Here is a 26,645-nt window from a genome sequence, read left to right as displayed (position 1 = left end):
TTTTAAAAATAATAGCAAGATACGGGAGTTGAGGGTGTTTGCAAGTAGGTGATTCAAAGAGGGACCATATAATGTAAGCTGGTAAGGAAGGTTGAAGAGTAGTGGGAGAGTAGCAGGATCCATGAATTATTTGATGCAGCTGACAATTTATTGGCTTTAGTTCACTAGAGGAAGTGAGATGCAAAGACAGGAGTTGATAATCAGAAAATGAGATGATTAAAATTGAGACCGTTGTTGGATTAATAATGCAGAAGTTACAAATATGATCATGGATGGAGGTGAGTGGCTCTGGTCTTCGGGAGAGGAAGTTCATTGGAAGTAAGGAGGAAAAGTGATGAGTCATTTATAAGCACTCCAAGTGTGATGACAGTAGAGCTGGAGTGAGTGATAATGATACAGGAACTAAAATCTTCAAGGGGCGACCCAGGTGATAGATGATTGCTGCAAAGAGGAATAATGTGTACAATGGCTTTAAGGCAAGAGACTCAACGTTGGAGTTAAGAGGGAGGGAGAGAGTATTGCCTTGAAGCAAGCAGAGACAGGGTCACAACAGGCTATAGTCAGGATTATATGAGATGTTTGTATAGGCAAAACCCCAAGAAACTTCCTGAAAGGTTATGGTAATAGTAAAACAAGTTTTTCCATCACATCTGTAGCTTGTGTTGAATGAGATGTATTGATTACAGTCGCCATCTCGGACTATGGCAAAGCTAGGGAGGTTAGTGGCCTGAAAACATAAAAGGAGTATAATCTGTAAAATCAAGAAAAACTAGGCAGGCTGGCCAGAATTACTGGGAAGAGATAGAAATTAGAAAACAAGCAGAATTGTAGAGTGATTTGCATTCTTTAATCAAAGGAATGAGGCTCTCTAAGAGTAAGGTGAGATTCAGCACTGCAGAAACACAAGTCTTGGTCATGGCTGGATTGTACATTCTGTTGTCACTAAGTCCCTGACCCTATGGCAACGACATCATAATGACCCCAAATGCAAGTAAAGTGAACAAAATCAGGGCAGGGCTACAGGTGATCTGGTGAACTGGACTTGGTGAATGGTGTGGAAGGGACTTTGGGAGAGACCTGTGCCCATGATAAAAGGGAAGATGAAGGTGTTCCTTTGAGTTTGCATGTGTGGGGCCTTTTTGACATGGTTGACTTGTCTGTGCTCCTTCCTGTGACTTGACATCAAAATTAGGTAAGAAATCATGTATTTATTCATCCTTGTTGACTTTTCTAGTTTTCTGTGGCATTGATTATTGAATGGAAGCCCTAGCAATGAGGAACTTGGCGTGGAAAAGGAGGACAGACATGCACTGTCTCAACGCCCTGTGTAAGGAGTAGGGTAATCCAGGCCACCTGCTGCTTGGAATTTTCTTCCTGCTCTTTTATTGCCCTGAAGGGAGTTTTGGGTCTGCCTAGAGAGTCTGGTAGGGTTGAGAGTCAAACTGTGCAGCTGGTAAGAAGAATGGGCTGTAGGCTTGTTAAAACACAGTGTGCTGTTTCTCCCTCCCTTCTCCCCAGTCTCTGCAGTTTCTGGGTCAGTAGGTCTGGGATAGGGCCTGAGGATTTGCATTTCCTATAAGTTCCCAGGTGATGCTGATGTCCTCAGGAACCACTAGGTTGGATTTATATGTATTTCTGCAGAAGAATGTTTTTGATACCATGGAGAATACACCCCAAGTGTTATGGGTTCAATTCTGTCCTCCAAAAAGATATGTTGAAGTCCTACCTACCAGTACCTCAGACCATGTCCTGCTTGGAAATAGGATCTTTGCAGATGTAATTAGTTAGGATGACATCATAGTGGCATAGGGTGGGCCTTTAATCCAATGTGACTGGTGTCCATATAAGAGGTGGAGAAATGTAGAGACACAGACACATGGGAGAAGGCCATGTGATGGCACAGGCGGAAAGTGAAGTCCTGCAGCTGCAAGCCAAGAGCGCCAAGGGTTGAGAGCAAACCACCAGAGCTAGGGACAGGCAAGGAGGGGCTCTCGCTACAGTTTCAGAGGGAGCACGGCCTCGATTTTGGACTTCTAGCCTCCAGAACTGCCAGATAATAAATTTCTGTTATTTAAGCGACCTGGTTTGTTGTACTTTATTATAGAATCCTTAGAAAAGTAACACACTAAAGTTACCCTCAATGGGTCATGCCCTTGTGTAACCTCTCCCTTTGTGGGAATAACCAGAGACTTGCCTCTGATAGAATATGGCAGAGGTGATGGGACGCCACTCCTATGGTTGTTATGTTATATAAGACTCTGGAGACTCTTAGCAGACTTGGAAGATAAGCAGACTCTTAGCAGACTTGGAAGATAAATTCTCTTCTGTTGGACTTAAAGAGGCAAACTGCCATGTGGCGGCAGAGAAGTTTAAGTGGCCTGCAGGACCTCAGGGCAAACTTCAGCTAATAGTAAGAAGCTGGGACCCTTAGTACTACAGACATCGGGAAAATGCATTGTACCACCATCTGAATGGGCTAAGGAGGGATCTTCTCTAGTTGAGACCAGATGGACACGGCTTGGCTGGCAACCTGATTTCAGGCTGGTGAGACCCTGAGCAGAGTTCCCAGCTTGGCCCCTCCTGAACTTCAGAACCACGCAAAATTGTGAGATAGTGTATTTGTGTTGTTCAACCTGCTAAGTTTGCAGTAATATGTTACTAGAATGTAAAGATAGATACGTTTATTAATGAAAAAAGAAAAACTAAACTTCCAAACGATGTGTATAGAGTGGTCCTTTTTTGTTTAAAAAGAATGAAATAAGAAAATATGTTCAAATTCCATGGTTTGTGTAAGTATATATATCAAATAGTATATAGAAATACACACAACCAGTATACTGTGGTGTATGTGTGTGTGTGTGTGTGTGTGTGTGTGTAACTTTGGAGTGATGTTATTTGGAGTGATGTAACACTTGGGTTTTTGGAGTAGGGAGATTATTGGCTTTTTTTAGTATAACTTTTTCTTTGGAAGTGGTAAGGAGCATGTTTAGCTTTAATGGGAAAATCAGATAAAGTTTATTAAAGAGAAAATTAATGTATGTTGTTGGTCATTTTTGGTTATAAAAATAATGTATGTTTATTATAGAAAAACACAGAAACAAGAAAATAAAAATTTATTATGGCCCTTTTGGCCAGAACCACCGTCTTCCAGTAATTCGACAAAATGACAAACACAAAGGGAAAGAGGAGAGGCTCCTGGTAGATGTCTTCTAGGCCTTTTAGGAAGCATGGAGTTGTTCCCTTTGGTCACATATATGTGAATCTATAAGAAAGATGATATTGTAGACATTAAAGGAATGGGCACTGTTCAAGAAGGAATGCCCCACAAGTGTTATCATGGCAGAACTGGAAGAGTCTACAGTGTTACCCAGCAGGCCGTCGGCATTGTTGTAAACACACAAGTTAAGGGCAAGTTCTTGCCAAGAGAATTCATGTGGGTATTGAGCACATTAAGCGCTCTGAGAGATGAGCTAGCTTCCTGAAACTTGTGAAGGAAAATGATCAGAAAAAGAAGGAAGCCAAAGAGAAAGGTACCTGGGTTCAACAGAAGTGCCAGTCTGCTCTGCCCAGAGAAGCGCACTGTGTGAGAACAAATGGGAAGGAGCTTGAGCTGCTGGAACCTCTTCCCTATGGATTGATTCATGGCATAATCGGTGTTAAAAAAAATAAAATAGAAGACCTCTGGATTGTAAAAAAAAGAAAATTATGAGCACCCCTCCAGAAGATAAACACTATGTAATCCTTGCTTTTAACAGTTCACCTTTTAAACATTATATTTAATAATATATTTAATATTTTGTATACACAAACATATATAACACAACACATGTAAACTACGGAACAGTGGAGTAAATTGCGTGTTGATGTTTATGGACTTTAGCAAAAGCGCCGGCGCAGTTTGTGTTTGGTCTCAGAGCCTCTTTGGGGTTGATGGATGTCATATTCACAGTGCTGAACAGTCGCAGCCGCTGCTTCTGAATTTTGTCCCACCTTGTGTTTATTTCCCTCCCTTTCTGAATTCTCTGTTTCTATCTGCGACCCTAACCCCTAAGAACTCTCAGGAACAGTGCTCCCTGACTGGTTTAAGCTAAAATTTCCACCCTGTGGCAGAGGAGATCCAGTGGTTCTCTTCTGGATTTTACTTGTCACCACCTTTTATTTCCTGGGAAAATTTGATTATGAGGTTGGATAGTTTGTTTAAAAAAAGTCTGTTAATGTTTAATCCACACTTTCAAGCCTAAGGAGCTCTGGAAATAATTTTTTAAATAGAAAAAATTTTAATATGAAACAATTAAAGGGCCAGGCACGGTGGCACACACCTGCAATCCCAGCACTTTGGGAGGCCGAGGTGGGAGGATGGCTTAAGTCCAGGAGTTCGAGACCAGCTTGGGCAACATAGGGAGACCCTGTCTCTACAAAAAATACAAAAATAGCTGGGTGTGGTGGTGCATGCCTGGGGTCCCAGGTAGTTGGAAGGCTGAGGTGAGAGGATTGCTTGAGCCTGGGAGGTTGAGGCTGCAGTGAGCTGTGATCATATCACTACACTCCAGCCTGGGCGACGGAGTGAGACTCTGTCTCAAAACAACAACAACAACAAGCATTAAAGTGTATATAATTTAATCTAGCAATTCTACTTCTACGAATGTATTTTATGTTTAACTGTTCACAGTTACATGAAAAGATATGCATAAAGATGTTCCCTGCGGCATCGTTTGTGATAGTAAACACTTATAAGCTAATAAATCAACAGAGAAACTTGTAAATGAAATATAACCTGTGATATCGTGAAATATATATATTTAATCTTTGTCCTCATTTCCTGACATACAGCTCATAATTGTCAATTAACAATCCAGGCAGATCTAGATGAACTAATGTAGAAAATCAGAATATTTTAAGGGGAAAAAGTAAATGTGTAGATCAAGCTTGTCCAACCCATGGCCCATGGCCGCGTACGGCCCAGATAGCTTTGAATGCGGCCCAACACAAATTCGTAAACTTTCTAAAAAAACATTATGAGATTTTTTTGGCGATTTTTTTTAAAGCTCTTTAGCTATTGTTAATGTTAGTGTATTTTATGTGTGGCTCAAGACAATTCTTCTTCTAATGTGGCCCAGGGAAGCCAGAAGACTAGATCCGCCTGATGTAGATCATTATGTGTGGTTTGATCCTGTTAAGGAAATAAACCATATGTGTACCTCCAAGCTCCCTTCCTCACTCTTTTTATAGTGAAATTGCTCTGAATGTTTCCTCTGCACACATTGAGAACTACATCAGTGTTATAGTTATTGCTTCAGAAGCCTAACATAGTTTAGAAAACTTAAGAGGATAATCTATTATATCTACCCATATTTCTACTCTTTCTGTTTTTTGTTTGTTTGTTTGTTTTGTTTTTTGAGACAATCTCACTCTGTTGCCCAGGCTGGAGTACAGTGGCGCGATCTTGGCTCACTGCAACCTTTGCCTTCCAAGTTCAAGTGATTCTCCTGCCTCAGCCTCCTGAGTAGCTGGGATTACAGGCGTCTGCCACCATGCCAGGCTAATTTTTTTTTGAGATAGAGTCTTGCTCTGTTGCCCAGGCTGGAGTGCAGTGGTGTGATCTCAGCTCACTGTAGCCTCTGCCTCCTGGGTTCAAGCGATTCTCTTATCTCAGCCTCCCAAGTAGCTGGGATCACAGGCACACACCACCACACCTGGCTAATTTTTGTATTTTTAGTAGAGACAGGGTTTCACCATTTTGGCCAGGCTGGTCTCGAACTCCTGACCTCAGGTGATCCACCCAGCTCGGCCTCCCAAAGTGGTGGGATTACAGGCATGAGCCACCGGACCTGGCCTCTTTCTGTTTTTATTTCTTATTTTCTCATGCTTCAAGTTTCCTTGTTTTATCATTTTTTCTGCTTGAAGAACTTTTTTAGCCATTAATTTAGGGATGGTCTGCTGTTGACAAATTCTGTTGGTTTTCTTTCATTTGAAAGAAATGATTGATTTCCCCTTCATGTTCCTTTTCATACTTAAAAAAATTAACTTTTAAGTTCGGGGTACATGTGCCGGTTTGTTATAAAGGTAAACTAGTGTGATGGGGATTTGTTGTACAGATTATTTCATCACTCAAGTATTAAGCCTAATACCCATTAGCAATTTTTCCTGATCCTCTCCCTGCTCCCAACCTCCAATAGGCCCCAATGTGTGTTGTTCTCCTCTATGTGTCCATGTGTTCTCATCATTTAGCTCCCACTTATAAGTGAGAACATGCAGCATTTGGTTTTCTGTTCCTGCATTAGTTTGCTAAGGATAATGGTCTCCAGCTCCATCCATGTTCCTGCAAAGGATGTGATCTCATTCTTTTTTATGGCTGCATAGTATTCCATGGTGTATATGTACCACATTTTCTTTATCCAGTCTATCACTGATGAACATTTAGGTTGAGTCTATGTCTTTACTATTGTGAGTAGTGCTGCAGTGAACACACGTGTGCATGTGTCTTTATAATGGAATGACTTATATTCCTTTGGATGTATACCTAGTAATTTGATTGCTGGGTCAAATGGTATTTCCGGTTATAGGTCTTTGAGGAATCACCATATTGTCTTCCACAATGTTTGAAATAATTACACTCCCAACAACAGTGTAAAAGCATTCCTTTTTTCTATCTACACCTTCACCAGCATCTGTTACGTTTTGACTTTTTAGTAATAGCCATTCTGAGTGGCGTGAGATGGTATCTCACTGTGGTTTTGATTTGCATTTCTCTAATGATCAGTGATGTTGAATTTTTAAAAAGTGTGATTGTTGGCCCCATGTATGTCTTCTTTTGAAAAGTGTCTGTTCATGTCCATTGTCCACTTTTTCTTTTTCTTTTTTTTGAGACAGAGCCTCGCTCTATTGCCCTGGCAGTGCAGTGGCATTAGCTTGGCTCACTGCAACCTCTGCTTCCCAGGTTCAAGTGATTCTCCTGCCTCAGCCTTCTGAGTAGCTGGGATTACAGCTGCATGCCACCATGCCCGGCTAATTTTTGTATTTTTAGGAGAGATGGCCAGGTTAGTCTTGAACTCCTTACCTCAAGTGATCCGTCTGCCTCAGCCTCCCAAAGCACTGGGATTAAAGACGTGAGCCACTGTGCCCCATCTGTTTGCCCACTTTTTAATGGGTTGTTTGTTTTTCTCTTGTAAATTTGTTTAAGTTCCTGATAGATGCTGGATATTAGACCTTTGTCAGGTGCATAGTTTGCAAAAATTTTTTCCCATTCTATAGGCTGTCTGTTCACTCTATTGATAGTTTCCTTTGCTGTACAGATGCTCTTTAGTTTAATTAGATGCCATTTGTCAATTTTTGCTTTTTCTGCAATTGCTTTTGGTGTCTTTATCATGAAATCTTTGCTCATTTCTATGTCCAGAATGGTATTGCCTAGGTTGTCTTCCAGGGTTATTATAGCTTTGGGTTTTACATTTAAGTCTTTAATCCATCTTGAGTTAATTTTTGTATATTGTACAAGGAAGGGATTCAGATTCAATCTTCTGCATATGGCTAGCCAGTTATCCCAGCACTATTTATTGAATAGAGAATCCTTTCCTCATTGCTTGTTTTCATCAGGTTTGTTGAAGATTGGATAGTTGTAGGTGGGTGGCCTTATTTCTGGCTTCTCTATTCTGTTCTATTGGTCTCTCTGTTTTTGTACCAGTACCGTGCTGTTTTGGTTACTGTAGCCCTGTAATATAGTTTGAAGTTAGGTGGCATGATGCCTCCAGCTTTGTTCTTTTTGCTTAGGATTGCCTTGGCTCTTCAGGCTCTTTTTTGGTTCCATATGAATTTTAAAACAGTTTTTTCTAGTTCCGTGAAGAATGTCAATGGTAGTTTAATAGGAATAGCATTGAATCTGTAAATTGCTTTGGGCCATATGGCTATTTTAATGATATTGAGTCTTCCTATTCATGAGCATGGAATATTTTTCCATTTGTGTCATCTCTGATTTCTTTGAACAGTGTTTTATAGCTCTTCTTGTAGAGAAAGATCTTTCACCTCCCTGGTTAGCTGTATTCCTAGGTATTTTATTTTATTTTTTGGCAATTGTGAATGGGACTGCATTCCTGATTTGGCCCTCAGCTTGACTGTTGTTGGTGTAAAGGAATGTTAGCGATTTTTGCATATTGATTTTGTATCCTGAGACTTTGCTGAAGTTGTTTATGAGCTTAAGTAGCTTTTAGGCTGAGACTATGGGGTTTTCTAGATATAGGTTCGTATCATCAGCAAACAGGGAGAGTTTGACTTCCTCTCTTCCTATTTGGATGCCTTTTATTTGTTTCTCTTGTCTGATTGCTCTGGCCAGGACTTTCAATATTATGTTGAATAGGAGTGGTGAGAGGAGGCATCCTTGTCTTGTGCCAGTTTTCAAGGGGAATGCTGCTTCCAGCTTTTCCCCATTCAGGCTGTGGGCTTGTCATAGGTGGCTCTTATTATTTTGAGGTATGTTCCTTCCATACCTAGGTTATTGAGAATTTTTAACATGAAGGGATGTTGCATTTTATCAAAAGCCTTTTCTGCATATACTATAGATGATCATGTGGTTTTTGTCTTTAGTTCTGTTGATGTGATGAATTACATTTATTGATTTGCATATGTTGGACCAACCAAACTTGCATCCCAGAGATAAAGCCTATTTTGTTGAGGATTTTTGCATTGATGTTCATCAAGGATGTTGGCCTGACGTTTTCTTTTTTTGTTGTGTCTCTGCCAGGTTTTGGCATCAGGATGATTCTGGCCTCATAGAATGAGTTAGGGAGGAGTCCTTCCTTCCCCTTTGTTCTTGAATGATATATTTTCACTGATACAAAATTTTGGGTTGAGAGTTCTTCTCTCTGAAAAATGTGTGCCAATTCCTTCTGGCCCCCATAATTTCTAGTGACATATCCATTGTTACTCAAATCATTCGTTCGCTATAGATTATGTTTTGTTTCTCTCTAGCTGCTTTCAAGATTTTTTCATCATGATTGATTTAACGAAGTTTGATTACGATGTGTCTTGCTGTGTGTTTCTTTGGGTTTATCATGTTTAAAGTTTGCTCTGCTTCTTGAATCTGGAAGTTTGTGGCTTTCACCAAATTTGGGCAATTTTCAGCCATTATTTTTTTCAAGTACTTTCTCAGTCTTACTTTATTTTCTCTTCTAAAATAACAGTGATACCAATGTTATCTCTTTTGTTATTGTCTCACAGGTCCCTGATAATCTGTTCATTTCTTGTTAGTCTATTTTCTCTCTCATTCAGATTGGGTAATTTCTATTATTCTATTTTCAAATTTATTGATTCCTTGCTCTACCATATTCTTGCTGCTATTGAGCCATCTAGTGAATTTTAAATTTATTTTCCAGTTCTAAAATTTCCATTTGATTCTTTTTTATTCACCACCTGCATGACCTTGTGTAAGTTTTTTAACCCCTCTAGACTTTAATTTCCTGAATTATAATTAGCACTTACCCAAGTTTGCTGTGAGAGCCAAGGATATAAAGCTTAGCTCAGCATCTAGCAAAGCCTAAACATTTCAAAAATGTTAGTTCTCACTTAAAAATCATTTTTCTACATACAAATATCAAATATTTCTGGTTTTCTGGTGTATGATTTTTATTGTATGGGGGTCAGTCCCACCTTACAGACACATTGATATTTTACAATGAAAGTCAGTGGGAAGTTAGATTCTCATTTTACCAGAGCAAAATTCTGCACTTCAGTGGAATATGTTTACTCATTCTTAATGTACCCATACATTAGGAACTTTAGCCTAAAATTTTAATTTAACATTTTGATATTTTATGATTTGTTTTAAATATATTTTATGTGTTATACATATTATACAAATATATGCACATTTATACAGATATATGTATTATATATACATATATAGATATATATACAGATGTATGTATTATATATACATATATAGTTGATTCTCATTATTCACAGTAGTTATGTTCTGTAAAGTCTCTGTGAACATTGATTAGCAAATATGGAACCATTGTTCCTCGGAGAAATACAGGGTTAGGTTCCTACAAGCTTCTAGTCACAACATTTTAATAATCTGATCAACATATAACCTTGTTTTATGTATGCTTGTTTAAAGAAACCTAATTCAATATATATTATTGATTCATTTACTTTAAACTCATTGCCAAGAGGAATATAACTCATCCCTGAACAAAGCTTATGTAACACATGTGTTTTCTCCCTCCACAAGGCACATCACAGCTTAGGAACAGCAGAGAGCACTTCAGCACTACATTTGAAGTCATTTTAAACAGCAAAATCATCAACAAAAAGCACAAACCTGTGAAAAACATAGCACTAAATGTATTGTGAAAAGGCCACTTGTTTATAATATGAGAATTGAAACAAGAAGACAGAATAATACTTTGTTTGACCTTAGCTGGGAATGTGCGTGTTGCATGACTCGAATTTCTCACTGTCCTCTGCATGTCTGTGAATGACTGACCACAAAAACCCAGTAAATTGATTTGGGGTTACAAATAAAACTTAGCAAGTAGGTATATTTGTAAGAATGGAATGTATGAATAATGAAGATCAGCTGTACAGACACACACACACACACACACACACACACACCCCTACATATATACATTTTCTTAATTATCGACTTTCTAGGTAGTTGAAACAGATTTGGGTCTTTACTTGGGCATATAATATGGTGCTGTGATGGGGAAAAATTTTAGACTTGCAAAGGCACATTAATTTTACAGACTACACTTTATCATGATGTATTATGTATTTTATATATTGTTTGATTAGATTTGCTAAAATATTAAGTATTTTTGTGTCTATGTTCATGAGGGATGCTGATGTATAATTTTCTTAATGATATTTTTGGTTCTAGAGTCACAGTAATACTGATTTTACACAATGACTTGGTGCATATTCTCTTTCATTTTCTGAAAAAATGTGTAGGAATACTTTTTTTTTATGTTTTACGTTTTATCATTGAAGCCATTTTGGCCTGCAGTTTTCTTTGTGTGAAGGTATTTGAATTTCTTTATTAGATATAGGGATACTTGGATTTTCTATTTCTTTTCTTTTTTTTTTTTTTGGTGGAGACAGGGTCTCAGTATGTTGCCCAGGCTAATTTTAAATGCCTGGCCTCAGGGCGATCTTCCTGTCTTGGTCTCTCAAAGTGCTAGGATTACAGGTGTGACGCAATGCACCCAGCTGATTTTCTGTTTCTTCTTGTGTCATTTTGGCAAGTTGTGTCTTTTAAAGACTTTGTAAACTTCATTTTTGTTGTTGAACTTATTGACATAACATTGTTCACAGTATGCTTTCATTATTCCTTGAATATCTTTGTAATTTGTTGTGATGTCCTTTCTTTTATTACTGATATTTGTAATTTGTGTTTTTTTTTGATTAGCCTTGGTATGAGTTTATCAGTTTTATTAACTTTTTCAAAGAGCTAACTTCTGGTTTGCTGATATTCAGTTTCATTGATCTACTCTATTATGAACAAATATCTTCTTACTTTGGTTTTGATTAACTCTTTTTCTAGCTTCTCAAGTGGGTAACAGATCAGTGATTTTATGTTTTTTCTTTTCTAATCCAGGCATTTTAAAGCTACACAATTCCCCTGAAGAGCTGCTTTAACTGCAGCCCTCAGATTTTGACATGTATTATCACTCAGTTCAAAATATTTTCCAATTTTCTTTGTGACTTATTCTTTGAACTATAAGTGATTTAGAAGTGTACAGTTTAATTTCCAAACAATTGGGGGAATTTTCTAGATATTTTATTATTATTGATTACTAATTTAATGCTGTAGTGGCCAAAGAATATACTCTGTATAATTCAAATGTTTTAAATTTATTGAGACTTGTTTTGTGGCCCAGCATATGGTCTGTTTTGGTGAAGGTTTCATGTGCACTTGAAAGGAATGTGTATTTTACTTTTGATGTGTGTAGTGTCCCACAAATACCAATGGCATCAAGTTGGTTGATAGTGCTATTCAAATCTTCCATATCCTTACTGTTTTTTTTTCCCTAATTTTACCAGCTGTCGAGAGAGGGGGTGTCAACATCTCTAACTATGGGATTTTGGTGGTGTCTATATTTCCTTTGTTCTCTCAATTTTTGCTTTATGTATTTGGGACCTGTGATATTGCATTATATATATATTTTTTAATTTTAATTTTAATTTATTTTTTTGAGACAGAGTCTCGCTCTGTCACCCACGCTGGAGTGCAGTGGCACAATCTTGGCTCACTGCAGCCTCCATCTCCTGGATTCAAGTAGTTCTCCTGTCTCAGAGTCCCAAGTAGCTGGGATTACAGGTGTCCACCACCACTCCTGTCTAATTTTTGTATTTTTAGTAGAGATGGGGTTTCACCATGTTGGCTAGACTGGCCTCGAACTCCTGATCTCAAGTGATCCACCCACGTCAGCCTCCCAAAGTGCTGGGATTACAGACATAAACCACCATACCCTGGCCTATATATTTGGTTTTTGTCTCCATTTCCTGACATAACAGCTTCTAACTCTCTTGGAATCTCCTGAGTGATAAGAGTGTCTTTTTTATGCTAATGAGATGACTATGGCCAGGGGCCCCAAGGTAGCTTCAGGATGGGGCTGGTCACCATAAAGACCAAAGTAGGATTAGGGGACTGGAACTTTCAGCACCCCCCTACCACAGGGAGGGGAGAGGGTCTAAAGGTTTAGTTGATCACCAATGGCCAATGATATATTTTCTGACCTCTTTACTCTTTATTATTTACTCATTCCTTTTTGCAGAACTATGCTTTTAAGATTATATATATCTATATAGCTCTTTCTCTATATCTATCTATATATACGCATATTTATATTTGAGGTTCTGAAAGTATAAGTATACATATAGGCATATATTTTTACATTTCTTATAATGCAGTACTGCTGGAGTCCAGCATCTACTTCTTCATTTTATAACTTGGATTAGATCTCAGTTAACTAACCTATACCATGCCTCTTATTTTGTCAAAGAGAATGTTTATTTTTAAACCTTAAGCTTTCTGATGAATCGTAAACCATAATTTCCTATTTTGATTTAGCCAGTGAGGTAATATCAAGTTGCTTCCCCAGCTTTTTCTTTTTCTTTTTCTTTTTTTTTTCTTTGAGACAGAGTTTTTGTTCTTGTTGCCCAGGCTGGAGTGCAGTGGTGCAATCTCAGCTCACTGTAACCTCTGCCTCCTGGGTTCAAGTGACTCTTCTGCCTCAGCCTCCCAAGTAGCTGGGATTATAGGCATGCGCCACCATGCCTGGCTAATTTTGTATCTTTAATAGAGACAGAGTTTCTCCATGTTGGTCAGGCTGGTCTTGAACTCCCGACCTCAGGTGATCCACCCCTCCCAAAGTGCTGGGATTACAGGCGTGAGCCATCGTGCCTGGCCTCAGATTTTTCCTATATATAAATTTTACAATGGCTTATCCTTAAAAAGTACTTAAGTTATTCTATTATTGCTGCATAACAAATTACCTGAAAATTTAGTGGTATCCAACCATAATGTTTCATTTTTCTCATGATTTTGTTTGTCAGGGATTAGGTGAGGCAGTCTCACTTTGGAGTCTGTCATGCAGTTTTGGCCAGATGTCAGATGGGGCTGCAGTCATGTGAAGGTTCGTTCTACTGGGCCGGAAACCTACAATGACCCTCACACATGGCTGGGAGGCTGTTGGGAGCTCAGCTGAAACTGTTGGCTGGAGCATTTATATGCAGCTTGTCCATGACAGTGATTTCAGGATAACTGGACTTTTTACATGGGCTGGTTTCACCTGAGAGGAAGTGTCTCAAGAGAACCAGGCAGAAATTTTTCAGACCTTTTAGAGGCTTTTCAGAACTATACTTGGTGTAGTATCATTTCTGTTGTGTTCTATTGTTTGAAGCAGTCACAAGCGTGTCCAGATTCAAGTGGTGGTGACATAGCCCCCCATCTCTTCATGGGATGAGTGTCAAAGAGCTTGTGGGCAATACATTTATACTGTTTCATGGTTACTGAAGTATATCTCACATATAATAAAATGCACGGATCTTAAGCATCGAGTTCAATGAATTTTGGTTAATTGTTTAGACCCCTGCATCAACTGCCTGATGTCAGGTACAGAACATTGTTTTCACTCTGTAAACTTCCCTTGTGTGCCTTTCAAGTCAATCCTCACACATAGTTTTTCCTGTTCTGTGAAGGCACATAAGTGGAATTATGCTATTTGTGTATTTGGCTTCTTCAACTCAACATAAAACTTTCAGATTCATCCATATTGTTGATGTACCACGTGTATGTTCTTTTTTATTGCTGAGTTGTATTTCACTGTGTGGATATACTACAATTTCTTTATCCCTCACTCATTGTTGGACATTTCTAGTGTGTGGCTATTATAAATGAAGATGACATGAACATTCTTGTATATAGCTTCAAATGTTATTGTGGTATCTTTGGAATATTTTTGTATTATTAGAATCCAGTGTTTCTAAATTGTTTCAGTGCTCAAAGACCTTTGACATTTACCTCTCTACATGGTAAAGATTTACTATTACAAGCTTTTTGGGATTAAGGAAGCAATAATTTATAGCAGGGGGTTCCCAACCCTGGGCCATGGATCAGTACCAGTCCGTGGCCTGTTAGGAACTGGGACATACAGCAGGAGGTGAGTGGTGGGAGAGCAAGCGAAGCTTCATCTGTATTTACAGCTGCTGCCTGCCGCTCACATTACTACCTGAGCTCTGCCTCCTGTCAGATAGTGGCAGCATTAGATTCTCATAAAAGTGTGAACCCCATTGTGAACTGTGCATGCAACGGATCTAGGTTGTGCACTCCTTATGAGAATTTAATGCCTTATGATCTGTCACTGTCTCCCATCACCCCTAGATGGGACTGTCTAGTAGCAGGAAAACAAGCTCAGGACTCCCACTGATTCTACCTTATGGTGAATACCTTATAATTGTTTCATTATATACTTCAATGTAATAATAATAAAGTGCACAATAAATGTAATGTGCTTGGATCATCCCAAAACCATCCCCCCACCTTCCCCCTCTGTCTGTGGGAAAATTGTCTTTATGAAACTGGTCCCTGGTGCCAAAAAGGTTGGGGACCACTGATTTATAGGATCCACTAGAAAGGATGGAATGGTGTCTTACCAAGAAAACCAAAATCTCTATCATTCATCATTTCACTTACATAAATGCTCAGTATGAAAAATTATAGAGATGGCTAAGATTTTAAAAAATGGAAATGGAAATTTCCCCTCAAAACCAATTTCTCCTCTGCAGCCTTCTTCAAATCTCATCCCCCGGAGGTCAGAAAAAAGGATGGGTTAGAATTCCAAATTTCTTGGTGTGTGTGCAGGAGGAAGAGGATAGTATTGTTGGAAAGTGGAAGTTCATTATTGACTACAAACTATAAGTCTGGGTTCAGTAATAACACTTACATCCTTTCTAGATAACCCAACCCCAAGATATTGCTGCTGTTACCAAAGAGGGAGTGAAGGTCTCTGAAAACGTAGGAGTCCCTTTAGTAGATGGGGAGAAATGGGTTAAAGATTTTTAAAAATTGCACAGACAGTAGTTGTTTGCTCTTTGGTTACAGGTGAATTATCTCTATCCTAGTTAGGAGTGGAGGACTGAAGTATGTCTCAATGCACAAACTAAGGCTGTGCAGGCTTGGAAAGAAATTTTCTTTTGTAATAAAAGGCTAGGCCCCTTGCTATAGACATGAGTGATTAGTTACAATAGGTTATTGGGGGTATTATCCAGGTAATGAAATGTTCAACAAGAAGATTATAAAGGTAACTAGATTTGCCCCATGGATTTTGCCCAGTGGTTTTGAAGGCAAAACAAGATTAATTTGAATATGTAAGGAAGAAAAATAACTTGGGATTGATGAGGGGCTGATTTTTTACATTTATAAAAGCCTGATGGTGTCAACTACAAATTTAAAATCTGTATTGGGTATACACAGAACAATCTCTAGTGTGGCACCAGATTAATGGGGGTACCTTGAAAAATCAGGTCAGAATAAAGTGACAGAAATTATAAAACATACATCATAATGATAATAAACAAGACATTTATTTTTCATACTCTTTTGGGGGAAAGGAAAAAAGTCAGTTTGCCCTACCCGATGATGGTCTTTCTGAAAGATTCTCCATTCATTCCATAGAACTGGATAGGCTGCTTCATCTCAGAGGATTTTGTACTCTTAATTCATAAAGAGAACTTCTCTTCAGGAGAGTGGTCAAAGGGTGAGCCTCTGTGAGCAGCTTCGCTGGTGCACAGCCAGACTCCCTCTCTGGGTGAAGCTTTTTCCACACTGGCCGCACAGATAGGGTGTCTCTCCTGTGTGGATTTTGCCATGCAGAATACAATTCCCCCTGGTGTGGAAACTCTTCCTGCACTGGGTACAGGCATAGGGCTTCAGGCCTGTGTGGACTCTGATGTGAACAATTAAGCTTCCTTTCTGACTGAAGGCTTTTCCACACTGATCACATCTATAGGGCTTCTCACCACTGTGAACTCTCCTGTGAACAGCAAGGTTACTCTGATTCCTGAAGCTTCTCTGACAAATAGCACACTCGTAGGGTTTCTGTCCAGTGTGGAGTCTCTCGTGGACAGCGAGACTACCTCGTTGACTGAAGCTTTTCCCACACTCCTTGCACTGATAAGGCTTCTCTCCCGTGTGTATCCGTTGATGTGTAACAAGATTGCCTTTGGCCCTGAAGCTTTTTCCACAGTGGGTGCACTCAAAAGGCTTTTGACCAGTGTGGATTCTCTCATGTAACGTTAGACTACCTTTTTGCCGGAAGGATTTTCCACACTCCTGGCACTCATAGACCCTTTGTCTCACTCCAGGTGAATCTTCCTGTAGTGTCTTCGAATCTGGGGATTTTTGTTCCAGCTTCTCTCTTCTGAAAGAATTTTGGATATCCCAGCTTGAGGATCCTGTAGCCTCAGAGTGGTCATATTTGTGGTGGGCTTCAGTCATCACATCTGATAAAATGAGAGGGAAGTCATATAAGAAGCACCAATAATGCTGAGTTAGAATAGGGAAAAAGAAACATAATACTTTGAGTGCTTATGATGTGCCAGGCCTTATTCTTTGCCTAGCCAATGCAATCCTGAAAACAATGCCATGAGAGTGATACAGATAATGGGAGCAAAGGGAGCCTGTCAAAGGTCACAGAGCTAGGTAAGTTAGAGCTGACTCAAATAGGCATTCTCCATAGCAGTGTACTGCCTCTAAATTTAATTTAGGCCAACAAATAACCTTGTAAGATAGACATGGTTTTCTCTATTTTACAGGTCAGAAAACAGGCTCAGAAAATTTAGAAAACTATACAGAATCACACAGAGCCCCATACCCAACTTTTATCTGACTCCAAAACAGGTGTGGATCCAGGCTGTATAAGGCCTAAAACTTTCCCTTTAGAGGCACCCTTTTAAGAAAATGTATAAAATGAAGCACATGGTCTTGGAGAGACCAATCCAAGTGAGGGGTCCTAAAACTGAAGCTGCATTTGCTTCTTCAGAAATCCACCTCTGTCCAATCTGTTCTGACAATAGAATAAGCACCATGACCTCAGAAAATATGTAGCACAATCCTGGGTACTTTACATCTATCATTGCTAATCCCTGCAACCCTACAAGATAGAACTTATTGTCCTATTTTACAGACGAACCTGGAGCTTAAGGAAGTTAAATAACCTGATACTGCAGATCTAGCCATGGCAATTATAGAATCTGATCCAAGGAATTTTTCCCATTAAAATCCTTGCTATTTTCAGTCTACTAAGCTATGGCAAAACTGAAATCAATTTTGGTTTGGAAGTTATTCTCTATGCAGATATTGACTTTTTTTTTTCCGAATACTGCCCTGCATCTGAGCCTCCTGGTGCACTTTAAATATGGGTCCATTCATCACCATTAACAGTTTTCTTGGTGTCACTCCAGGGTAATCTTCTCCTTGTTCCCTTGCCTTATTCAGAGACAGTGCTGAGATTTAAGCTGCTCATTCATTCTGAGAGACTACTTCAACGCTACCTCCATATCAAGATAGTTCTCTTGCTCTGTTTCTACTATTACTTCTAACTCCAGTTCACAGGCTTTTCTTATAACCCTAGGAACAGCAAGCTCTACCAAAGCAAGGTCTCCTCTGCTTCCTCAGACTGCCGACCAGTGCTGAGAACAGGGACACTGAATATCTGTGAGCTGAGCGCATCCAGCCATCAACTGAGTCACTCACTGAAGAACGCTACATTCTGGGCATATCTTCCATGACAGTCCAGCAGGGTAGCTGTTGGAAATCCAAACATGTCCACTCCTGCTTACGACCTCAGTCACCACCTCTTCATATGATTCTTCCATGGGCTGTTCCTGAGCACCTGAGGGAGAAAAACAAACAGAAACAAACAGGAAAGGGCAGAATAATTGATACGTGAGAAGGAAAAAGTCAACAGTTGTTGAGACATAAGTGAATGTAAGAAACCTAGATTGCTTGACATAATGTCAGTTACTAAAATGTCACTGCAAAATGGGCCCAAAGGTACCAGGACCACACACAAATGAGTCTAGGAGGAAGCAGGATGTGGGAAAGCAGAGAACACATAAACATATATCTCTTCCTGCCAATCCCAAGTTAATAGTCACTCCTGTTTACACTTTGGTCTTGGCATGTAATTGGGATCTTCCATTTTGGTTCCCCACCTAACCACCTACTACTTTCTTCCCTCCAAGCCCCAGAGGAATTCAGAATCTAAGAAAACAACATTTCAGCCTTCACGATTGGTTGGAACCAATCAGCTCTCCAGTTATCTGTAGTTACAAAGACTTAACAAGAGAGTCCATTTGTTACCACTGAACAATTCTTAGGAGGCTCCAGACCCAGACTCGCCTTTCTCTTGCTCTTGAAGATACAAGAATACCAGTTCTGACCAAGTGTAAACACTTGTCAATTCTTGGAAAAGAAAGACCTACTCTGGACTCCAAGCCCAAGGCACTCCAACTAGGTTAAGTAACTTGCCCAAAAACCCACAGAAAATAAGGAGTCAAAGTGGAGCAAAGGTTCAAATCCAAGACTTTCTGGATCCAAAATGTATGCTCTTACATTAGACAGTTGTCTAGTTCCTGATCACTAAAGAGCTGGTCAGAATGCTTATAAAATTGAACAGAAAGGAAGAGAGTTTGACCAGATTGAAGTACTCTTCCAGATCCTAGGAATCCTCTTGTATGTGCTCTAAATTATTTTTTAATTTTTTAAAAATTCTGAGTCAAGGTTTTGCTCTGTTGCCCAGGCTGGAGTACAGTGACTCAATCATAGCTTGCTGTGACTTTGAACTCCTGGACTCAACGGATCCTCCCACTTCAGCCTCCCAAATAGCTAGGACTACAGGTAAGCACCACCAAGCCTGGCTAATTTTTAAAAATTATTTTAACTTTTTTTTGTAGAGATGGGTCTCATTATCCTGCCCAGGCTGGTCTCCAACTCTTGGCCTGAAGTGACCCTCCTGCCTCGGCCTCCCAAGACATGTAGGCATGAGCCACTACACCTGGCCCACATGATCTATTTTTTTAAAAAAATATTTCTTCTTACTTCAGGATCCTAATTACTGAATTCTTACACTTTTAAGAAGTGCAGTGGTTCAATGCATACTCCTTGTTTCCCTCTAATTTGTCCTATCAAAATGCTGGCCTTCTGATTTAATGAAATAATAGTATGATGCTACCATTCTTTGTTTTGTCAACCTAAGCACCTGGTTCTTCTTGACAACTGCACATTCTGCTACAAGCTGTGATGACCAGGAGAATCATTTAAATTTTTATTTGGAGGACTCACTTCCAACTTGGAACACAAGCTGCAAAGGAATTCCCTACCAGCATGCCAGCACATCATTTGGAAGTTCAAGGTATTCTTGCTCGACAGCTGCACACACATTAAAAGTCCCTGGGGTACATGGCGCCTGCTGCCTGGGGTTGGACTCTGTCGCCGGGGATTCCAGAAATTAGAGTAGAATTCACAGCTCTGCCTCTCCACCTGCTGTGAGGTCTTCAAGTTACAACTCCGCCGCCTATCAGGGACCTCCGTGATTAGTAAGGGAGAAATTGTCATATTTTTCTCCCTAGATCACAGGTCTGAGGAAGCAGTTTCCCCAAGATTTTGTAAAAGTGGCTTTATAATTAAAAACATTGATTTTCCTATTAGAAAGGCTACTATATCCTTTGGAAAAAGCTTAGAAGTAGTCCGTGAGAGTCTTGGCTTCTTGCCGTGGCTCCCCCAGGATATGATCTTGGGCGAGTAACCCAGCAGCCCTGACTCTGCTTCCCCACTTATTAAACAGGTTACTAACACTGTCCTATCAGGTAGGACAATGAGAAGGAAAGAACCAAATAGGAGGAGTATCTGACGAGACCACCAGACTCAAGATCTAAAATCCGGCGTCCTCTGGAGGGCGGATGAGAAGAGGGGTACACTTGGCGGTCTGGAAAATGTCCTGGGGCCAGTTTCAGGTTTAGGAGCTTGTGGGTAGCGTGGTTTCCCACACGCTGCCTGGCTTCCTACTCTCCCCCGCAAGGGCTGCCTCTCCTCCCACCCCGGAAGGCCGGCACCGGCTTCCCGCACTCGCTGAAGCCCGCACGGAGGCCGGGTGAGCCTGCCGCGGCCTCCCCCTCCCACGCCCCGACCCCATGGGCCCTGCTCCTCTCCGCAGACGCTGCCCTCCCGCCTCAGGCCCCGGGCCCCGGGCACCGGGCCCGCCCTGCGTCCTGAACCTCGGCATCCCGCTCTCCGGTCCACGGGACCCTGCTCTGCGGACCGCCGACCTCTCCGCTCGCAGCTGGCCTCCCTCGGGGCCCGGGCCGGCCAGGCCTGCTCATTTCCTTGGCGGCCGCTGGCATAAGGCGGCCACACGGAGGGCCCGGGACAGCGGTCTGATGGCGCAGCCCCGCCTTGCCCCGGCGCTCTGACCCGGCCAGCGGCCTCACTCACCGCAGCGGCGCGTGCCCGCAGACAAAGGCCGGCGCCGAGCCCGCAGCAGCGCCAGCGCCGGCGCCGGCGGAATGGACTACAACTCCCAGGAGTCTCCCCGCGAGCCCCGCCCGCCGGGCCGTGGGTCTCGGCGGCCCCGGCTTCACAAGAGCACTGTAGGAAATGTAGTTCTCTGGCGCGCCCTGCGCTCGGGCTCCGCAGGTCCCTAGGGCGCGGGGACCTCAAACCGTCCCGTTTGGACTGGTAATCCGGAGACTCACAGCGCTGACCTGTCAGCGGACGCGGAGCCGGGACGGAGCCACGGTCGCTCAGATTAGCAGGATCTGATTGACAGCATCGGGGTAGCAGACGCTGAGCCAGGGACTCAGGAATACAGGGTTCTTGCAGGGCGTCGCGGAAGGAAACGAAGTTTTGGGGAGAAATCCGTTGATAAAGCCTTGGCGGCTTCGAGGTCATGTGTTGAGCCTCTGGCTGCATGAACAAAGGCGAAGCCCGCTTTCATGGAGCTTCTGTGAAGAGCAACAGGAACACAGGCAGTCCTGTCGTCCTGAGATACTGGGAGGAGCATGGTTGCTTTTGAACACGTAGGAGATAAAGCCTCTCTAATAATGCCTGTTTTTTTTTTCCTTCACTCTGTCTCCCAGGCTGGAGTGCAGTGGCACGGTCTCGCCTCACTGCAACCTCCGCCTTCTGGGCTCAAGTGATTCTCCTGCCCCAGCCTCCCAAGTAGCTGGGACTACAGGTCTGTGCCACCATGCTCGGCTAATTTTTTTGTATTTTTAGTAGAGACGAAGGTTTTACCATGTTGGCCAGGCTGTCTTATATGCCTTAAGCCTCTTTTAAACGCACTTTTCCAGGATCGGGGCCACATCCTGGAGCTCTTCTGCCTGGCCGGGTGTATCTCTGGGTCCCTGCCTCTGGAGCCCCTCTCCGTAGATGTGTCTGTCCATCCTCTTTCGTGAAGGACTAATAAAGAATGCTTCCTCTTGCTATGTTCTTGTTCTCTACCCCAAAGCCACACATTTGTTAAACAACTTAATTTCACTCAATATGCAAAGGTGTCGTGTAAGTAATAAGTTGATTCCTAAATGTTAGCTTTTACTATTGCACATCATTTCTGAATTTCATTCAACATTTATCCGTTGAATCCATTTTAAGTGCTGACACTGGGGATACGAATGTGAGCAAGACACACTCCGTGCTCCTAGGGAGGAGCTGACAGTCTGGTGGAGCAAACAAACACCACCTTCCTCACATGGGGGTCGGGGTGTTGCACAGCTAGGTCCCAGAGTGTGTGGTGCAAACTATCCTGAAGCTCCCCATTCCTGAACTGCCCCAGGTGGCTCCTCTCCTCACTCCTCCCAAGTCTGAGAGAGAAAGGGGTGGAGGGCGGCACACAGCAAAGGCCAAGGCTCAGAGTCCTAAGGCTGCGGCCTCTGCTTCACACAAGGGTACATAGGTTCTGTTAAGGTCAAGACCGGCTGTGGACACTAGGACAAGTTTCAGATCCTGCCGTGAAGGTACATGACAAAGCATTGGTGGGAAAAGGTGGCTGTGAGGGGGCACCATCGTCACTTTTATAGATCTGCATAAACTCCCTTAAGGCGTCTCAGGAAAGTGGACACATTGAAGGGCCCAAAGCAGGGGAGAAAGCTGTTAGGATTGGGGTTGATGTGACCCCAGCCTCCATAGACAGACTGCCCAGCTGCAAAATGGGGCACATCCTCACCCACCACCTGCATCTTAAGGCAAATACTCAACAAAAGGGAGGGTGTGGGGTGAGGGTGAAAGGGAAATCGTCCGCAGTGTAGATTTGAAAAATTGCCAAAGAACAATTTCCTCACTTTGCAGGCATTTCAAAATATTAGGGGAAGGACAGATAATTCAATAAATGGTGTTATGACAAGGGCTAGACATTGGTGGGGTCGGGGAGTTGAATGTTTACCTAACTCCCATGCCAAGAGAACCTCCAGATGGATTAATGTAAAATGGGAAACACAGAGCCACAAAGGCCCAGAAGAACACATGGATTAATCTTCTTATAATCTTGTCATAGGGAAGGCTTTCTTTTTTGCTTTTTTTTTGAGATGGAGTCTCACTCAGTCGCCCAGGCTGGAGTGCAGTGGCACTATCTCGGCTCACTGAAGCTCCGCCAGGGAAGGCTTTCTTAACCAATGTAACAAAGGCAGAAACAATAAGGAAGAAGATTTAAATCCAGCACTGCTGTGTGGCCAAAGTACCACTAAATGAAGTTAACATGTGACAAGCTGGGAAAATATTAGCAATCGTCATACTTAAAGACACCATACAAATCAATAAGAAAAAGACAGTTCACTAGAAATGTGGCAAAGGACAGCAACTCACACACACACAAATGAAAGGAAAATACATTCATTATTCATTTTATAAAATTTCCAATTGAAACAAATGAAAATTACCTCCCAAGTACTAAATGGCAAAGATTGCAAAGGAGACTGGGGAAGTGGACATGTCTGTCCGTGTGTAAATTGAGATGACTGCTCTGATAGGACATTTGGCAGTGCATACCAAAAGTCCTAAAAATGCACATATTCCTTCTAGAATTTTTTCTTTGGGGAAAAATAATCAGATAATTGTATCCTAATTGTGGAATGAAAGCCTTAGGGTCCAGGTTGCTGAAGTGAATTATTGGCTTTGAAAGGATTTTTAGTTCCTTTGAAAGGATTGGCTGCCCTAGAAGTTTCCATGAGACTGTGAAGGTCTAGGGAAGCTGAAGCCTTCACTTGCTGCCATAGTTCTGAACAAATACAGTCATTTGGTGCTTAGTGATGGGGACACCTTCTGAGAAATGCATCGTTAGCCAATTTCATCTTTGAACATCGTAGAATGTACTTACATAAGCCTAGATGGTACCTCCCATTACACACTCAGTGTAAGACTCAGTGTAAGGCTCAGTGGTTTAGACTCTATTAAGTACAGTCACATGCTAGTGACTGTACTGAATACTGCATGCAATTGTAACACAATGGCAAGTATTTGTGTATCTAAACATAGAAATTGTATAGTAAAAATATGGTGGTATAATCTTCTGGGACCACCGTTGTATATATGGCCAATCATTGACTGAAAGGTTATAATGTGGCGCATGACTGCACCTGGGTCTAGAGTGGTAGAATGAGAGCCCACCCTCCTGGGGTAGGGGGTTGATCAGAACACTTTCCATCGTGCTTACCATCTGTGTCTACTCCAGTCCCTGTCAGAAATGCAGGCCTCTTCAGTCCCCACTGGCTGTGTTCCTCCTTCCTCAGTGCTCTGCACACTCACTGCACTGTGCGAGCCTTCTGTCCACTCCACACTCTCCTCTCACTCTGTCCATTATGGAGCAGTGCTTGGAGAAAGTCAGCTTTCTTGCAGATCCCTCTGTCTTGGTGGCCAAGCTTGGGCAGCTGGACCCCCAGGATAAAGGGATCTGTGCTTTAGTGTGATTCTTTGGAAAGGTTGTTGAACCTGGGCCAGAGCTGTCCAAGCATTTCCTGATGTGCTAGCCATTTCTCAGGGCTGGAAGTGATCGTGGATTCTCCTTGGACAAACCATTCCTTTTCTCTGAAGCCGCCTTTGTCCTTTTGAGCAAATGTGTCTTGTGTTTGATTTCACTAGCACCTGATTTATAAACTCAGGATATGAAGACTTTGGCCTTCATGAGCCTAGTGTGTGCATCGTTACTCTTGTCCCCTCATAACTCCCACAACTATTCATATAAAAATCATACTGATGGAAGCTATCTCTGCAGGCTTCAGGCAGATTTTGGGTCTTGCCTTTCATTTCTACCATTTAGCCAGCTGTGCCCTTCTTTAACCTCTTGATGGAATTGCTTATAAGCCAGAAAGTGGGAGGGAAAGTGTGGGGTGGAGCAGATGACCCACACCTAGTACAAATTTGCATTTGTTTTCAGCACTGTGGGCTAAGCCAACATTTCCTGCAGAGGCTCTGATACCCAGATCTGATTACCCTGTTTGGTGTCACTTAGTGGGGCTGCAGTCAGGACCCCTTTAGGATGTATTTATGGTGCTCCTCAGCTCACAAAGACTATGTGCCCTGTATTGTGCGCGTGATTGCTGTGCTTTCATAATGAACCTTTTGAGGAAATGTCATGGAGGAGCATGAAGTCCTGCATTCCTGTCTCCCATTTTGTAGGAAGGTCTCCCACGTGGCCAGAGGCTGGAGACATGAATGTGGCTGTGTAGCAGGATGAGCTGCAGACAAAACCCCTCAGACACCGAGTTAAAGAAGGCAGGGCTTTATTCAGCAGGAAGCATCGGCGAGACTCACGTCTCAAAAACTGAGCTCCCCTAGTGAGCAATTCCTGTCCCTTTTAAGGGCTTACAACTCTAAGGGGGTCCGCTTGAGAGGGTCATAATCGATTGAGCAACAGGGGGTACGTGACTGGGGGCTGCATGCACTGGTAATTAGAACAGAACAGAACAGAACAGGGATTTTCACAGTGCTTTTCCATACAATGTCTGTAATCTATAGATAATATAACCCGATTAGGTCAGGGGTCGATCTTTAACTATGAGGCCCAGGGTGTGGCACCGGGCTGTCTGCCTGTGGATTTCATTTCTGCCTTTTAGTTTTCACTGCTTTTTTCTTTGGAGGCAGAAATTGGGCATAAGACAATATGAGGGGTGGTCTCCTTCCTTAGCTGAAGTGGGAGCTAGGTGTTCCTCATCAGATCAACTGTTGGATGCTACTTCCTCTCACATCTGAGTCCTGAGCTGTGGACCCTGGAGCTAGGGTTCTTCACTGAGGCCCACAGATGGGCTCCATGTGGGTCTGTGAACTGATGAAATGGCAACAGTGGGTGTCTTAGTCCATTTAGTGTTGCTATAAAGGAATGCCTGAAGTTGAGTAATTTATAAAGAAAAGAGGGTTATTTGGCTCATGGTTCTGCAGGCTGTACAAGAAGCCTGGTGCCAACATCTGCTTCTGGGGAGGCCTCAGGCTGCTTCTGCTCATGGCGGGAGGTGAAGGAGAGTGGTGTGTAGAGATCACACGGTGAGAGAGGAAGCAAGAGAGACAGAGGAGGTGCCAGGTTCTTTTAACAACCAGCTAATGGGGGAACTCTCAAGGGAGCTAATAGAGTGAGAACTTACTCAGAGCATGAATCTATTCATGAGGATCTGCCCTCATGACCCAGACACTTCCTGTGAGGCACCACTTCCAACATGGGGATCAAATTTCAACATAAGGTTTGGGGTACAAACATCCAAGCTATGAAGTGGACTTGAGGCTCTTTAGGGCAGATGGTACATACTTTTCATCAAAGAGTTGGCTGAAGGTACCTACTTTTCATCAAAGAGTTGGTTGATCTCCAAAAAGATGAAAATGATTGAGAATCCTTGAATATGCAGAGACAGATCATTTTAAACTTTTTCTTTTGACTTTTCATTTTGAAATGATTTTAGACTTACAGAAAAGTTGCAAAAACAATGCAGAGGATTCACATATATTTTTCACTCACCTTCCCCTAATATTAACAACTCACAGAATTATAATAACACCAGAAAATTAGCATTGGTACCATGCATCATGGTAATTATTATTATTATTATTATTTTTTTTTTTTTGAGACAGTCTTGCTCTGTCTCCCAGGCTGGATGGAGTGCAGTGGCGC

At 41.9% G+C, this 26,645-nt stretch overlaps 1 protein-coding gene and 1 long non-coding RNA gene across 5 annotated transcripts in view; one reads left to right on the top strand and one right to left on the bottom strand.

The window, feature by feature from the left end:
* Nucleotides 1–1,002: 1,002 nt before the first annotated feature.
* LOC129524842 (uncharacterized) overlaps nt 1,003–26,645 on the top strand; it is a 45,269-nt gene continuing 19,626 nt past the window's right edge. For both annotated transcript variants that reach the window (XR_010135221.1, XR_010135222.1), the window contains exons 1-3: nt 1,003–1,192; nt 18,132–19,016; nt 19,302–19,913. This is a non-coding gene — a long non-coding RNA (uncharacterized lncRNA). The remainder of the gene's footprint in view (nt 1,193–18,131; nt 19,017–19,301; nt 19,914–26,645) is intronic.
* On the bottom strand, nt 16,065–21,526 carry ZNF32 (zinc finger protein 32). Of its 3 annotated transcripts, XM_004049311.4 has the most exons (3): nt 20,776–21,526; nt 18,254–18,392; nt 16,065–17,001 (listed from the first exon to the last, which is right to left on the bottom strand). In XM_004049311.4, exons 1-3 carry the CDS (start codon nt 21,467–21,469, stop codon nt 16,989–16,991), a joined length of 846 nt encoding a protein of 281 aa, XP_004049359.3. In that variant the 5' UTR covers nt 21,470–21,526; the 3' UTR covers nt 16,065–16,988. The 3 variants fall into 3 exon arrangements, with proteins under 3 accessions (XP_004049359.3, XP_055208041.1, XP_018891009.1); XM_055352066.2 differs by lacking the exon at nt 20,776–21,526 and having other exon boundaries at nt 18,254–18,389; XM_019035464.3 differs by lacking the exon at nt 20,776–21,526 and having other exon boundaries at nt 18,148–18,273.

This window comes from Gorilla gorilla, chromosome 8, assembly GCF_029281585.2.
Source record: "Gorilla gorilla gorilla isolate KB3781 chromosome 8, NHGRI_mGorGor1-v2.1_pri, whole genome shotgun sequence".
Classification (NCBI taxonomy): Eukaryota; Metazoa; Chordata; class Mammalia; order Primates; family Hominidae; genus Gorilla; species Gorilla gorilla.
The sequence above is the reverse complement of the archived record's forward strand: the minus strand, read 5'-3'. Positions and strand labels throughout refer to the sequence as shown.

Coding starts and splice junctions, on each gene's coding strand:
- ZNF32 (XM_004049311.4), bottom strand. CDS start 21,469: ATGCAGCCAGAGGCTCAACACATGACCTCGAAGCCGCCAAGGCTTTAT. Junction 18,393..20,775: donor CCGGAGAGCGGGATGCCGAG/GTTCAGGACGCA, acceptor TTTCTCCCTCAG/GTGCTCAGGAACAGCCCATG.